The following is a 16,558-nucleotide window of genomic DNA, read 5'->3' as shown; positions in this document are numbered from 1 at the left end:
AGGTAAGGGCTCTAGGATTTTATTTACTTTGTTACCACGGCATAATTCTCTAACTGTCCCTTTTCAGACATGCCCTTAGGCTATTGCCTGCCTAAATTGACAGTAGATTCAGTATTTTTAGAGTATTTTTAGAACCAGTAACTTCATACCTCAGCAGTCTCAATACTGCTTTAGTAGTGCCTAAGAGGAAACAAGATCTATAACCTCTCCATAACTGTTCAGTTCTTTGTATGATGGTAATAATAGCCTCCCATTTTACATCTTAAGGCCTCTCTTTTCCTTGGTTTGATAAATAGCTCCTAGAAAAATCTACCAAAAAAGCTGTTATGTCATTTCAAGCAATGCCCAAGTTCTATTGAGCCTTCTTCATCTTAATGAGAATCAACAACTGGATTTTTATATCACTCTAAGACTTTGAGTGTATTTTTGCTACTGTAGTGATGATAGCTTTCCTGCTTTTCAACTGATACTGTCTATGTTAGATTTTACTTTCTGGTTTGTTTCCTAGCCAGTCCCTACAAGTAAAACTATCTGATGCCTTTAGGACACACAACTTAATTTGTATGTGTGCTGATGCATATGGCACTTCTGCTCCTTGCCTTCAAATAAAGCTGCATTCAAGTCTATTCTCTCTTAATTAAATGAGTTGTTATATCTTAGGCTAAAAGAACATTTCTTCTTCAAAAGGTGGAGGATCCCTTCACCTTTTGAAGAAGAACATTCTCTGTGTCCTCCGGGGTACATACAGTGGATGTGGAGATTCATTGCAAATGAATGATTACAGCCACAGGAGGAATTGAAGTTGCACATTCTTACTTCAGACCACTATCAATTTGAAATGCATTCTGGTCATGTGTGAAAGACCTGTGTGTCCGAATTGTAATGATACAGTTACATAGTACATCAGTAGGACTGTGTGAAGTGTCTTTTCTCTTTCAAAAGAAAATCTCCAGAGGAACCTTGCTGACGCATGAAATCAGCTTTCTTTTTGAACCAACTCCTCACTGAGATGCTCTGCCTGGCATCCAGTTTCAACAACCAGTTGTGAGACTCCTGTTTCCTCTGTAAAATTGAAATTTGGCAATGGATTCAGAAGTCAGTTAGAGACATGGAAGTCAGTTTCAGAGGTCCCATCTACCTTGTTTTCTTAGGAAGCCATTTTGGAAAAGTTGATGCCTTGAAAGCCACTGATTATAGCATTGAAAAGTACATGCTTTTCTCTGTAATACAAGACTGGATTAAATAAACTTCAGTTCTCCAGATGCGATTAAGTTACAGCAAGTTAAAAAGTTGATAAATAACTAGTGTTTCTATACTGTTTCTAGATAAATTCTGAAGAAGAAAGTTAGTATTACAATATGTAATTCTTACCCGTATCAGTCAATAGTGATAGTGTAGAACCATAAAGTTCATGTGCGAGCAGATTTCATTTTTCAGGGCAATTGGTCTTTCAGGGTGTGATCTTTGTAACAATTCATAGCCAGGATTTCAGTGTGGCTTAGCCATTATGTTCTGCTTTTGATTTGTAGAATGAAAACTTCTGGAATGTTTTCATTAGAACTTATGAAGAATATTTTTTGCCTCTGAGGCTAAACATGGGATCTTAAAATAACTGGTACTACTGATGAGAATAACTTTTCAAAGTAATATAAAATGACTTGTTTGTGTATCACAAGAGCCAATGAGTGAAACATGATTTTTGGGACATGTTGTACTTAGTATTGGAAATAATTATTGTAATTAACTGTTTATGGGATTCCCTTATATGGAACTTTCAATGCATGGGTTACATCAAAATGCAATTCATAAGGCTGGAGTGGGGAATATATTTTGGCACATATGGTGAAATATCAGCTTGGGCAGTTGAAATATGTTTTTATGTTAGATGTGTATCACATTTTCAGCTTTATTGCATGAGGGAGCTATAGTATTTTTTTTTCCCTAGATACAAATATATGGACTAATTGAACTTTTAAAGTTACCTGGATACTGGAAATGAATGACATGATAAGTTAGAGGTTGTATGGGATTTATATGTAAAGGATCTTGCATTTTAAACTTTTTATAGGACAGCAGTCTCAGTGAAAAGGTGAATTATTTTACAGATAACAGAGGTGGGTTTTTCGGTCATCTCTCTAGGGCAGACTTTTCTAACTTTTCACCTGAAGTTACTTGCTTAGAGCATCAGTAAATCACATTTAGTGAATAAAAAGTGTTAATATGTAACGATTTGGAGGCTTTACCGTATTTGTAAGTTCTGTTGAAAGAGAGAATTTTCAGTATTGAGTAATGCATTCAGCGGCTTCACCTCTTAAGTTCTTCCCGTGTACACATACATGAACTGAAAAACTAAGGACCTGAAAAATGAAAATGCTAACAGAAATACACAGTGTTTGCAATTGGACTATCAAAAAAAATTGTTGGTAGTTGCAGGACACTTGCTTTAAAGAATCCATTTTGCATCACATGAGAGTGTGGAAAGTACTACATTAACAAGATAATTTGTGGGTAGGGAAGACAATGCAAATGATAGTCTTTGTTCTTGGATTACATTAAGATTGTGTGAAAAGAACTGCATACTCATAAACCAAAGTAGAACTATGTAGTTTACATTTGAAGTTATATGTCTATGCCATTGGAAGTTACTTTGGGTTATATCCTTCCATACTATTGGAAATTTTAAGAGTTCTCCCTTGTTGCATAGCCTTTGTGAGCTGCTGATTCATTAATAAGAAACTACTACTAAAATGCCCCTTCTTCAGAGTTAAATCCTGAATATTGAAATCACTAATTATCTTGTTAATAAGCTCTACGTGCCATGGCATCAGTGATTTTAAACCAAGAAATATTTGTATTAGTTTACTGTAATACACTGTAATAATGAAATCTACTGCCTAGTATGTTTTGTGTTCCAAATTATTTAAGAGTTGATCACATACTACAAAATTTCATAGTGTATTGTATGTACCTTACATAATAACGTGTTACCCATTATGACAGGGTATGTGCTCAACAACTGCACAACTTCATACATTATTTGGCATCATGAAACTAATTGTGTTGAGTTAATATGGACTTTTTATCTGAAAGTACTTTAAAGGATTTTAGAATATATGTAAACATGAACTGTTTAAAAAGAGTTAAATCAGTTTAAAAACTGTTAAAATATTGGTTTTCTCTAAATGTTCTAGTTATAATTCATTTATAAAATTAGTTGAAAATTTTTCATTAAACAGTGGGTTCGTTTCAATTAAGTAGTATTTATGGACCCTTAAAATTACCTTATTATGATACTGAATTAATAGAAAAATCTAGAAATTATTTTTCCAGTATGTAAGCAATTTTCAAGTTGTTCTCACCAGAAGAGATTATCAGGACAAAGGGACTCCTCCCAAATTAGTTTCTTCTGTGCTCTTTCCCGCTTGAAGCTCTTGCGTGCAAATGAATGGAATTGTAATTTCCAATTAGCTTTTGTGCCACAACATCCGCATGAAAAGACTTGCATAAAATTTGTCTAGAAGTTCATGGGGTAATCGTTAGCATATTTCTTGATTGTTTTATGTCACTCAGCAAAATTGCCAAATCACCTTAACTTGTCTTCTGTTGTATTGAAATTTTCATTAATTTAGGTTCCAACTGGGTGTAGTATTGCTAAATACTTTCTTAGTAATCTATTTCTGAAGTAAGAATATTTTGTAAGGTTTCTTTGTGGTTCCCCCCATAGGACATGGCCCTTGTTGCTCCTGAAGCGCCTTCAGAACAAGCTAGAAGAGTTTTCCAGACATATGACCCTGAGGGTAAGGGCTGTGCTTTGTGCTGAAATAAGCTTTTTTTAATAGAAGTGTACTCATTAAGAAAGGAATGAAATGCCTAGTCCTTAAGAAATGTTCAGTGCAGGAGTCAATCTACAACACTGAGCACCCTGGTCTGCTGGAAGGTTTCCCTGCCCATGGCAGGCAGGTTGGAGCTAGATGATCTTCAAGGTCCCTTCTAACCCAAACCATTCCATAATTCTATGAAGAAATTATCTGAGAATTCTGCAGTAAGGGCAGTTGTAAAATAGGAAGTAGAATTTTTAACAGATTTTTTTAACCTTGTAATGTTCTTTGTAATTAACATAAAGCTTAAATAAAATTTATTTCTCCTATATGAAATTTTCATTAAAAAACTGTTCTAATATGAATCATTCTTCATGAGATTTTGTTCTGGAATGTATGCAGCATACACAGAAAATTTTCTTAGGTTTTGGAAAACAGGATGTCTGGCATTCGGGTACTTTTTTAACTAATCAAAAGGGAAAAATGGTACAGTTATTACCGCAAGGTACCTAGTGGAGAACTCTACACAAAGATTGCATTCTTAGCAAGTATTAAGCTTCTAATTGTGTGAGTGGTAAATCCAGTTTCTGTATTGCACTGTTCTTTTTTTTTTTTTTAAAGTGTGAGAGAAGCATTTGAAAACTGCTTTCCTTCTAGAACCCCACCATTTGCTTGCAAATTTTACAGATAAAGATACGTAGTATTTGTATTTCTGAGTGAAATTTGTTCTCCTGGAAAGCATTTTGTTTCTTTTCCTCACAAGAAGCTTTGCTACTTCTTCAGATAATGGTTTTATACCTGACACTCTGCTAGAAGATGTAATGAAGGCTCTGGACCTTGTTTCAGATCCTGAATAGTAAGTATAATAAAATTTAAATACTGTAGAAGTATCAATTAATCACATTAATTATCATTTAAGGCTTTTTTTCTGGATTCAGTTAACCCATACCTGTTATAATTTAGGGTTGGTTTTGGTTTCTTCCCTGGTTTGGATTTTTTTTCCTAGTTTACATTCTGGGCACAGAATGTTATTTTTAAATGTTTAAGTCAGCTTTAAATTAAAGGGGAGGAATTAAAATTAAGATGTCTCTAACTTTGGTAGTGGTAACTAGAAGCAAAAAAATCCCTCAGACCTACTGCATTACTATATATTGAGGAGATAGTCAGGATTATATTTCTGTATATTAATGGGGGTGAAACTGTGTGACAGAAGAACTAAACAATCAAGGTATTCAGTGGCAGATTTGGATTACCACTGGATCTTTCTGCAGAGTTTGAAGCTGAAACTGCTTCAGTTACAGTTTTGTTTCCACCAGCACTCAGGACCTTATAGTGTTTATAATTACCATTTATTTTCAGAAATGACACATTGATTCTCGGGATTATAGTTAAAACTCAAATGTTTTAACTCTAATATGGACAGACAAGACTAATATTAAGTGACAACAGTTAACTTTCAGTGTCAAAACTTACCATGTTTTGTGACTAAATGCTTAACCCAGAAAGGAGAGCCAAGGCCTTGAACTTTTTTACTGCTCCAAAAGATGCTTCTGCTCTCTTGTAAACATTTGGTCTAGTTTACTTGGGTCAAAACTGGAATGACTGTGGAGACTGCAAGTTTACTTACGACAGCCATCTGAAATGTGATTGAGCCCATTTTCTGTCCTTCCAAATGTTTGAAGTGTAATGAAGTTTACTGAGTTGTTCTCTGGAGGATAGGAGTGAAAACTGAAATAAAGAGGTACCCAAACCAAAAGAAAGTACAAGACAAAAGGCTCATGTTCATATTATGACAGGAAATGGTGAAATCTTCAAAACATTTGTTTTTTAAAGGAAGGGAAAGAAAAAAGCCATCATTTAATAGGTCTGAGAAGCTTTCTTTTGCCTTTTTGTTCTGCGGTCTCAATCAGTGTGCAGAAATCCTCATTTTTCATTCAGCAGTTTTTCCATTTGGCTGTTTGGCATTCAGGACATTTGTGGCATAGCCCTGTCTTATTTTACTGTGCATAGCACATCAAATATAAATTGATGTATGAAAAGCCAGTCGAAAGACTTGCTGTATTGAAAAGTCATGATGAAACCATGGAATATGCAGTCTTAAATCATCTCCTCTTAAATAAATATATTGCCTAATACTTTATCTTGAGAACCTACTCTCTTTTGGTTCTAGATGTTCTGTCTTTTTAGTGTGGAACACAAGTACAAATAATGTATTTCAAACTCCATACAGGCTTTTTTGCTTATTTTTTGTTTGTTTGTTCTTAAGGAAAATTAAAGGCCTTGCCTCAAATGTACTGTTTAAATTTGTGATGATCTAGTCCAAGGCTTTAAGTTTCTCAGAATCTCAGGATGTATGAAGATCAGACCTAATTAGGATTTTAGAACTGTAGAGGGGAAAACTCTGTAGAGCAGACATGAATTAGCAAGGTGACTTAGCCAGTACTGAATGCCATTGCATGTGTTTTTAGTAAAATTTTCTAGTTTTTTAGTGAATGTGTCTGAGAACCCACTTGTCTCATTTGTTTTGCCTGTTTCTAAAAACCATTTGATGCCCTTTAGGGCGCCAATTTGAGCACATCTCTCAATCTAGACTTAGCTTGTTTAAAACACTTTATGCTGTCTATTTGACCAGTAGTGCAGGCTTTTGTCCCCACACACTTCTCAGCCATAACAGTACAAAGGCCATCACCCCAACACTCGTAACCTCTTCGGTTCAAGTGCCAGGCTGTGCACTGAGGAGACTGAAGCACAAGCACACACGTGTTCAGTAGCTCTGCTGTGGTACCAGTAACGTTGAAAGGTGCTAGGGATCTGCTGAAGGAAAAAGCCTCAGTTGAAACATAACACAGTCCAAGTTTATTAGATCTACCCTCCTGCTTAACTGATTAAATTCTGTACACTGACCATATTTAAAAACTTAGGTGGCTCTGTATTTTTAAACAGTTCTTGTGTTTCTTTAGTGAGTATATACCTTGCTTTAATCTTACTACATAATTTTAAGTGCATTTTAAAAATTATCTGTCATGGTTCTGTTTGCAAACATGGTGTTTTTGCAACTCTATTGCAGCATTTCAGGAATCTGGGCAGGTTTCAAACAGCCACTGAAATACCAAAATTTTGTACTTTGAGAGCAGTGAGAATGAGGAATAGAAGGATTGAAGTCCAGTATCTTGCAAATCCTGAGTCATGGTTTCACTTGAGTAGAGAACTTTTTTAAAGGTGGTAAATTAGCATGGTTTATAGGATATCACAGTCAGTGTTACGAATTTTAAAATTTGTCTTCCAAGGACCTTAACAGAGCCACTCTCTTAAGATTTGCATAATATATCCTCTGTGTGTTGAGGGAGAAACAAAAAGAGTCCAAATAATTTACTAGTAGTTCTGTGTTAGGACCAAGAAAGGAAGTTACTTAAAGAAGACATGCAAGGGGTAGCCAGAAGGACAAAATGCATCTGTACAACAATCAGAAAGACCTTGGAAATGACACCTTCTGCCCACAGCCCCCAACAAAGAGACCTGGGGTGGTTAAGGGCCTACGTAGTAAAAGAGGCATCTGTGAGAAGCTAAGAATGTGTCTTCTGAGAGGAAAACATAGTGCCTACATGAAAAAAAAGGGGAAGAATCTGGATTTATGGAATGTTAAATGTAAATACAATATGAAGTGAGTTAAAATCTTCTGTAGACTAATCAGCAAAGTTATAAAACTAATAGTATTCTTCTGAGCCTGTCAGTGCCAAGAGGCTTGCAAGAGGTTTGTAGTTCTGACAGACGACTCCCAATATTTAAAAGTACTCAATTAGAAAAGTGCAGTGAGTTCTTTATATTCACCAGGGAAGGTGGCAGGGAGCAGTTCTCCTCATCACTGGAGATTACTGAGGGGTTCTGTGCTTAAGCCTTCTTATGGGTGGTCAGAGTAACTAAGGTTCTGAAGTGTCAAAAGAAGTAATAAAAAACCAAAATCCTGAAGAAACGTCAGAAGGACATTGCTGAACTGTTTTAGGTTACTTACCACTGTGAACTGTGCTGGTACCAAACAGTATCAGAATGAGAAGTTGACAAATGAGCAACAGCACTTAGAAAAGGATTTGAAGGCCAGTCGAGGGAAAATTTTCATATAAATATTTCACGGGTAAACATGGAATAGGAAGGAATGGTTTTTGTAGATAAAGAATTGACCAAAGAATAAAAATGTCACCTTTTCTTAATGGAGGGAGATAATTAGATGAATTTTACAGGATTTTGTATTAAGTCTGTGAATTCTGTTATTTTGCCAGCAAGGATTTGGCAGTAGGGATTTGTATGATTGTTGCTGATACAAATGTGTTTGAGATGTTAAAAAAACAATATGTAAGAGCAGCAGAAGTTACTAGAAGATATGATAACAGAGAAGTGTCAGTACAGTAAATGTAGATTGGTCGCTCAAGGGAGAAAGAAATGCTGATTTCACATACACGTTGTTGGTCTATGAACTAGATATTACTGGTCAGGAAACCTCTCTAGATTTAAACTGATAGTGATAGACATGGAGTGGGATTCGTAGGAGTTATGTCATTGTATAAATGCCTGCTGTTTCACTTCAGCTTGGAAAAAGAATATTGTAGAAAGGTATCAGGAATGCAGCAAGGCTAATTAAAGATATGGAATGCCATTAGTGCAAGGAAAAGGTAGGTTAGGACTGTTTGACCTGGAAAAGATAGACAACCATTTACACAGTAAATAGGGAGTGATTGTTAATTGCTTCACACAATACAGAAATGGGGTATCATCAAACTGAATTATCAGCTGACAGGTTCAAAACAGAGAACATCTATTCCCAGAATCCATAGTTTAGTTTTCATTTTTTGAGTGGAGTTTATTAAGAGCCAGAAGTATATATGGGTTCAAAGCTAATTAGGCACATGCATGGAAAAAAAAATATGTATGTTTGTGTTTTAGATACTGCCTGTCACTGAAGAGATCTTTGAGCAGCAGACTGCTGGAAATGGGGAGGGTAAACTAAGGCTGTGTGTTTGCCCTGTTGTATCGTAAGCATCCACTGCTGGCCAGTGTCAGGAACAGGATACTGGGCAAGATGCTCTGTTGGTTTGACCCAATGAGGACGTTCTTGTGTACGGTACAACTTGTAACTAAAGCAGAGGGCTAGGTAGATGCACGTAGGTACAATCTGCTGCCTGTAGAAATATATTGCTTAAATAGATATATAGACTTGTAACTGACCTTCGTTTGCAGTGACCTGAAATTAGATCATAGTCATGCAGTAAGGCTTCCAGATTAGTACTGTTAGTATTTCCATTGTTTGTTGGTTCTGGCTTCTTTGATATCAAGTACATGATGTAAATGTAAATGTAGAAATGTATCTGTTAAATTTAATTTTATTTCAGTGTACTTAGAAAATCTTGGAAGGTTTTCAAATCTATGTTTAAAAACAGGTTGTTTGGCAGTGACAGAGCTATGTTTGAAAGATGGCTGTTTCTTGTATCTTTAAAGAATGCTTACAAGACAGCAAAATGCCTTTTGGGCTGTAAACCTGGTTTTAGATTATATCGGTTTCAAATTATTTTACCAAATATGGTGGTCCTTCAGAATTATCACTTATTTAATTTAAAATAACAAATTACTTTTATTTAAAAATAACCATGTTTTTGCAACTTGCATACCATTCTGGTGCAGTTGTCACTTGTGATTAAGAATAGTATTGCTATACTTGGCAGTCAGTACTGTGGTAGCACAGCATAACTTCGTCATGCAAGAATAAAAGTGTCTTACTCATACTTTAATATTCAATGTTTTTATCTTAGTGTAAACCTCATGAAGACCAAATTAGACCCAGAAGGACTGGGCATCATACTACTGGGTCCCTTTCTGCAAGAATTTTTCCCTGAGCAGGTAATCAATATAGCTTTATTGCTGCAGAGCATTGTCTATTCTGTTTGGCTTTGTGACTCATTAAAAACTTTAATCAGTATCACAATTTTTAGTAAGTATTGCGTTCATTCAACTCAGCTGATCAGCAGATAACTTCTGTATTCCACCACAAATGGTAGACTTCTGTTTTCTGTAACATGTCCATGATTTTTTCAGCCTTACTCTGGAAGGAAGCTCCATTGTAGCAACAAGTTCTAAATTTGAGTTCAGGAAATTAATCATTTTGCATGTGACATTGAATTGTTTCCTTACACAGAAAGTTCATCGGAGTTTGGTTTTTATGAGAATAAATGACCATACTGGTTTTATGAATATTAAAAATATTGCCAACAAATGGGAAAAGGTTGCAAACATATTTAAAACTATTTTTATGTACAATTCTTAATAATGTAAAATTTTTGACATTTAACAAAAAGTCATTATAGACTTAGGTTTAACATATGTGGAAGTTAGGGTATTGGAAAATTATTTTCGAACTCTCAGTCTGCTCCGTATATTGTTCAAGACTGCACCACTACCGAGAGGCAGGTGTTAACCTAGCACTGCTATCCTCTTTTCCCTTTGCTTTGGATCACATTTTCCTGCCCTCACACTGCCTCCCTGCCACCAGGAGCCTCTTTAAACAGATATGTGGTAAGCCAGAACAGGGAGCTGGTCTGGGTAAGAGCTCTCTTTGCAGGTGTCTGGGGGCCGTGTTCCATTGCCATGCACATGCTTGTATTGGCAAAAGAGAGCAGGTTTACCTGGAGATAGAAGGATAGGCTGGTGGAAGCAGGAGAAGGCCTAACGCAACCGGGCGCTTGTCAGCACAAGCCCCGGCGTGCCCTCGGGCAGAGGGGACGCAGCGTTGGCCTCCACAGCGTCCTCGCTGCACGGCTCAGTGGAATCAGCGTGGGATGGGTGCGTGCGCTGGCTCCTCCTCAGAGGAAGCTCGTCGGGCAGCCGATGGAATGGCTCGCGTTAGCCCGGAGGCAAAGAAGGCGGGAGGGGCTTCTGGTGTGAGTTCCAACAGGTTTATTTGCAGGAGGGTCCAGGGACCAGCAAAAGCCCCGAGGAGACCCGGGCTATCCCCCCTTATGGGGGGGTGGAGCAAGGCAGGGAGAGGGAAAACAACCAATGGGGTACAAGCAGAGGGGAGGATACAATTTTTCAGAACAAATGGGGAAAACAGGGAGGCAGGAGTCGTAACAGGGAACCAATTAATAACTAAAAAAGGGAGAACTTTCTGGAACAGGGGGAGGTAATTTAGGATTTGGAGCCACCCAGGGCGAGGTAACCTAGACCTCAGTGATCTCTTCTAGTGACTGACATTTGATGGTTTCAGCCCGAGAGCAGGCTGACCCACCCCAACAAAGGCCTGAGAGGAGTACTTCTTTAAAGGCTTTTTAGCTTAATGTGTCACTGAAACTATGTGGCTTAATTTTTAAAATCAAGGAAATGTGGAACTGCTGGGTTTTAAGTGCCTTCAGCGAGATATATTTTGTTAAGGATTGTGCAGCACTGGGTATAGTATTCTGTACTATGAAACATTCTGGTCAGTCAGAAGACACTAGAATTGCACTGCCATAGATGGTAGGGATTGAATAGATCATTCAGAGGCTTTCATCATCTAGAGGAAAGAGAAACAGGAGTTAGTGTTAATTTTCTCTGGACTTACAGAATTATATCTGCATTGTATTTTTGCCAACTGTTTCTTCTTCCTTCCATTTGTTTATACAGAAGTGGAAATACATGCACAATTGAATGTAATTTATTTATTACAATTATATTACATTTGCAGATCTGGAAGACTCCACTGCTTAATTTTAGGCCCCAGATGCTTAGAATGAAGTTCAGAAAGCCAAAGAACATCCTCCATAATTGGCTGTGTCTAAACTGTCCAATACCATGGGCCCTAGATAGCTGGGGGAGAAAAGAGCCATTGTATGGGGCTGCTGCCTCTCTTTCCTGTTGCAAGGGCATCATTGACTGAAGAAGGGAAGCTGGAGAACAAAGCACAGTGCAATCACGGGCAGAACCCTGCCTTGCTCACCTTGGTGGAGGAACTCTTTGCCTGCTGTAAAGTTGGAGCCCCCAAGTCAATGCCTGTCTGTTAAGTGCTAATTCCCCACCACTCAGTTTTGCCTGTCCTGTTAAACCTTCACTGGCTCCAGTACAAAACATGGCAATTGTTACTGCCTTATGGGTGCTATTAGAGCAATCTGCATGTTTTGGACCGGAACTTGCCAGTATCCATTTTTTCAATGTCTGTACTCTGTGGATCAGGTAGCAGTAGCTTTTACCCATACTGACACCTGAAAGAATTCTTTCTGAAAGTGAAATTCAGCACAAATGAAGATTAAGGTCTTTTTTTCAAATACTTTGAGGAAATAGCAGATAACAGTGATGGCTGGAATTTTTGGTGTTGATATTTGAACATGTAGCTAGGGCTTGGGAGATCCCGATTCAATTCCTTCTTCACTGATATTCAAACCCCTATTCTTACTCTCCTAGAAAGTACTCAACTCCACCTCTGAAGTAGGAGGGTATCTCAGCTTTCCATCTGAAAGCTGCTGGCTTAGAAATAAATTATTCAAAGCTATTCAGCCTGACTCTTTAGTGTTTAGGGCAGTCACCTTGAGAGGGGGATTCCTGAATTCCCTGCTAGCCTTTTTTTTTTCTTTTTTTTTAAACAATAATTGCACAGAATTCGTAACTTCCATGGGACCGGAAGTGGAAAGCAGCATATTTTTTCTTTCTGGGTGAACGTAGCTTCCTCAGGGAAATGAATGTGTCCTCTTTCCTCCCAGCAAAGCTTAATTTTATTTATCTCTGTGAAGCAACTTCTGTAAGCAGAGTTACCACTTATCTTCCTTTTCACCACCCTCCTTCCACTGAATAGCTTGGATGGCTGTGAGAGACCCATAGAGAGAGAGAGTTTGTGAATCATTCAAGAGTAGAAAAATGAATGAGGGTTTTTATAATGTGATGGATGTACTGTAACCCGAGCAGATTTATTCTCGTTCCAGCCTTTACTTCCATGTGCTCAAAAAAGGGATAAGCTTTTGTTTGGAGCCTGGTCCGGTAGGCATAAAAGAGCTGATACTACACCTGATTTGTGTTTCCTGGTTCAGTGAAATCCAAAGCTTTCAGTCCTCTTAGGACTAAAACATTTAAACACCTGGAACAGTAAAGGTCAACCAGAGCCAGTACTTTTGCTGTTGGACCTTGGCAGAACTGGTGTCTTCAAAATTAGTTTACTTAGGCAGGGGAGTATATTAGCTTTTTAGCTCTCAGATGGAGGGCCAGAGATTGGACCTAGTCCTTAGTAAAAAACTTTGTAGCATCCAAACAGTGATAAATAAACATGCATGTGACTACTGCATAAGGTGTCTGACATTAAAAATTAGGACAGCTTCTACATGGTTAGTGCTGAAGTTGTAGTTCAAAGTGTCCAGGTGAACACAGAAAATCATGACGTGCTCTTGGGGCCATTACTCATTAATTTACTGGCACCTGTTTTTTTATTTCTGATAAGAAGGGTAAAATGAAGATTTTGTCACCTAAAAGAAATAGTACTTTTTAAGTTTCCTTGAGTCTTCTTGGTTGAATGCATCTGTCTAGTTGTAAAAATAAGAGACTCAAGGCACAGTGTATGCCACATGAAATTAACTGTCTTCTTTCTACTAGGACTCCAGGGTTTCAGAGTCATTTACTGTTTACCATTACAATGGACTGAAGCAATCTAATTATAATGAAAAGGTAAGATTTACCTCTAAGCCCTAATAACAGTAGCTATGCAAAACTGAATATAGTTAACAGCAAAATACTCTCAAAACAGATGTTTTACAAAGCTATTATTTTGATAATTTTCTTCCAAAATGATATATTTGGAATTGGAAGGTGCTTTGTGCTCCTGATCATATTTGAGCTACTGTACTGCATTACTTGGCCAGACCAGGTCTCTGAAACTCTGCGTTTTGAAAAGAGCACTTCTCACACCTACCCGTCATAAGGGGGGGTCTGAACTGTAAGAAGGGACGGTGGAGATGTAACATACACAAAATGCAACTTTTAGAAGTAATTCTACATCTAAATTAGGTGTTCAGAATTTTTCATGTAATTTTTTTAGTAGTCCAGGCTTGCATCAAAAATTAGTATTTTTTTGAGCCATTTACTGAGGAAACAAAGATGACCTGTTTCATTTTCAGTGTTCTCGAAAAAAGGGGTATATCAAACACAATATGACTGATTCTAAGTTCCTGAAGGAGAATTTAGAGTAAAAGATTGTAAGGCATTAAGAGCCATAAGGAACAAGAATGACTTCAAGTTAGAAGACTCTTCCAGAAAATATACCAGCTCAGTCTTTGGAATAGCTTGTAGTTAAGTCCTTAAAATCCCCCCTGTGAAATATCCAGCGGTTTCATACCCCAAAATGTAGGCAGAAGCATTCAAAGATTAGGGTTTTTCGATTTCATACCTCCATTTCATTAAAAAAAGAAGTATGTAAAACTTCACAGATTTAATGTGTATCGTAACAACTCCTCTCCTAAACTGGTGATAATAATCATCTCATCTTACAGTTTTTGAGCAGGCTGACAGAGTTGGGTTTACTTTGACAGGTCATGTATGTAGAAGGCACAGCAGTTGTTATGGGCTTTGAAGAACCAATGCTGCAGACTGACGACACTCCCGTGAAACGCTGCTTGCAGACCAAGTGGCCGTACATAGAACTGCTCTGGACCACAGACCGATCTCCTTCCCTAAACTGATGTGGTGTCCATGGGCAACGTCCGGCCGTTGCATCCTCGGATGGGGAGACGGAATTGGAATTTGCTTGGGGAGTGGTATACTTTGACTGTGTGGAGTTATACACTGGTATCATTGAGGAATTGTAAATAATGATTACAAACACTTTTTCAGTGTTAATTGGAATATTTAATTTTTTAATCAGATTGATTTCTATTATAATAGTTTGTCTTTTTTGGCCACTGTAGTACTGTTAATGTGAGTTATCCTAAAAAAAAAAAAGCCTACTTATAAAGTCTTACCATTATTTTGCCATCTCATGAAGATTTGAAAAATTCTGGTATTGCAGAATCTGCATATTAGATGTCAGATCTTTAAAACATGAAACATATTCAGCTTTCTCAGCATCATATAGGCATGTTTTATTATTTAAATTATACTAGCTTACATTACAGTACCATAATGTGTGGACTAAACTGGCCTTTGCACTGGATATGTTTTAATGAGTTAAAATTTTCTGCAGTTTTTCCTAAAATCTAATTTTACCTAAAGAGCTTGCACAATGTGACATAAATATGATACATTTTTAGGAATAAGTATAATTCTTAAATAATCTTTCTTGGCAGTTGTATATTACTGTGGCTTAGTTATTGGGCATGTTAAAAGTGAACAGAAAATCTGAGGAAAAATAGATATATTAATATTTATTTGAATTTGTATAAAAGAAATGTAAAAACAGCAGAAATAATTTCTTGTTCTATAATCTTTAAACTATTCAAACTTAGAATATTGCCAAATACCTCTTCTTAATTTGTCCAAACAGCAGTGTAAGCCAGCATTACTGTATGTGTTAAGTGCATGAGAACATCTGTTATTACATTATTATATTCCTTTATTTATTATCAACTTCTTAGCCCTAAAATAAAATCTTTTCCTTGAATCATATATTATTCAAAGTTTGGTTTACTTGGACTTGTTTGCTGCTTCTCTGAGATGATGGAAAGGGACCACAGGTTTAGAAATGTTAGCTTTCAAGTTGAACACATCTTGGGGGAGAAAAAACCCACACCAAAAGGTAATTTCCTAACTTCTGGAATTACCGTGATTACCATTCCTTATTGCAAACTGACCACAGAGTATCTTAGTATTAAGAGAGTTTTATTTTTTTTTTAGATTTCTTTTTCTGAAAAAAAAAAATTCCTTTGCAGATAACAATGATTTGAAAAGACTCCTGAATTTGTCCTAGGACTTGCTTTACTTAGAACACAAGTATTCTGTCTGGTGGTGTGGGCCTGACATTAAAAACTTGTGCAACAGTGGTATTACTGCTGAAAACTATAGATAACAAATTAGGAGAGTCTGCATGTCAGGCATGAAACTTTACTTTTCAAAAAATAGTCAAGCTTGATAGGTATTTGTTTTAGCTGGTTTTGCACATTTAACATAAATGTCTTTAGACTTCCACTGACACCTTAGAACGGGAAAATTCACTTTTCTGGCTCTTTGTCTTGAATGTTGGTGTCTGTCCTGGGCTTGTACTGGAGTATCTCACACCAGATTTTGCACTGAATCATATTAGAATATGCATCCTTTTTTCTAGCCTACTCTCATAAAATTTATGTTCTATCTCACAGAAAAAAAATCAATTAGAAGCCCAGCTGATGTGAGATCTGTATATAAGCATTAGTCTGGATTAAAACTTCTGCTGTACTCCAGAGACATTTAGCCAATGATGGTGTGATATAAGAACCCTCATTCCTGTATTTTTTTTCCTTCTTACTGCCTAGTTGTTAGAGACCTGGCTTCTGGTTTACTTCACTTTTGGATTACAGAGGCTAACTAACAGTGCTTTATGGCATTTAGGCAGCTCATCTGAGAACCTCAGCCAAATGAACCTTTCTGTCCTTTCTTCCCTGATGAGCAAGGCTGGGAGAGATTCTGCCTTTATGGAAATTCACTTTTCGTCCCCTAAAAGAATGTGGTTATTTAGATAGCAGACTTAAAACATGCAGGGCATTAATGTTTGCTACTTTTTATTTGCTCCCATGGAAAAATGTCTAGGAACCTATACAATTTCCACAAGTTGT

The 16,558-nt window shown here is 37.0% G+C and overlaps 1 protein-coding gene across 1 annotated transcript in view; it reads left to right on the top strand.

Moving 5' to 3' along the window:
- MINDY3 (MINDY lysine 48 deubiquitinase 3) overlaps positions 1-15,416 on the top strand; it is a 48,505-nt gene extending 33,089 nt beyond the window's left edge. Inside the window, exons 11-15 of the mRNA XM_048306811.1 lie at positions 3,725-3,797; positions 4,602-4,674; positions 9,617-9,704; positions 13,413-13,484; positions 14,345-15,416. Coding sequence (XP_048162768.1) covers positions 3,725-3,797; positions 4,602-4,674; positions 9,617-9,704; positions 13,413-13,484; positions 14,345-14,494 — 456 coding nt within the window. The 3' untranslated portion in view covers positions 14,495-15,416. The remainder of the gene's footprint in view (positions 1-3,724; positions 3,798-4,601; positions 4,675-9,616; positions 9,705-13,412; positions 13,485-14,344) is intronic.
- The last annotated feature ends 1,142 nt before the right edge of the window (positions 15,417-16,558 follow it).

This window comes from Corvus hawaiiensis, chromosome 1 (assembly GCF_020740725.1).
Source record: "Corvus hawaiiensis isolate bCorHaw1 chromosome 1, bCorHaw1.pri.cur, whole genome shotgun sequence".
Classification (NCBI taxonomy): domain Eukaryota; kingdom Metazoa; phylum Chordata; class Aves; order Passeriformes; family Corvidae; genus Corvus; species Corvus hawaiiensis.
The sequence above is the reverse complement of the archived record's forward strand: the minus strand, read 5'-3'. Positions and strand labels throughout refer to the sequence as shown.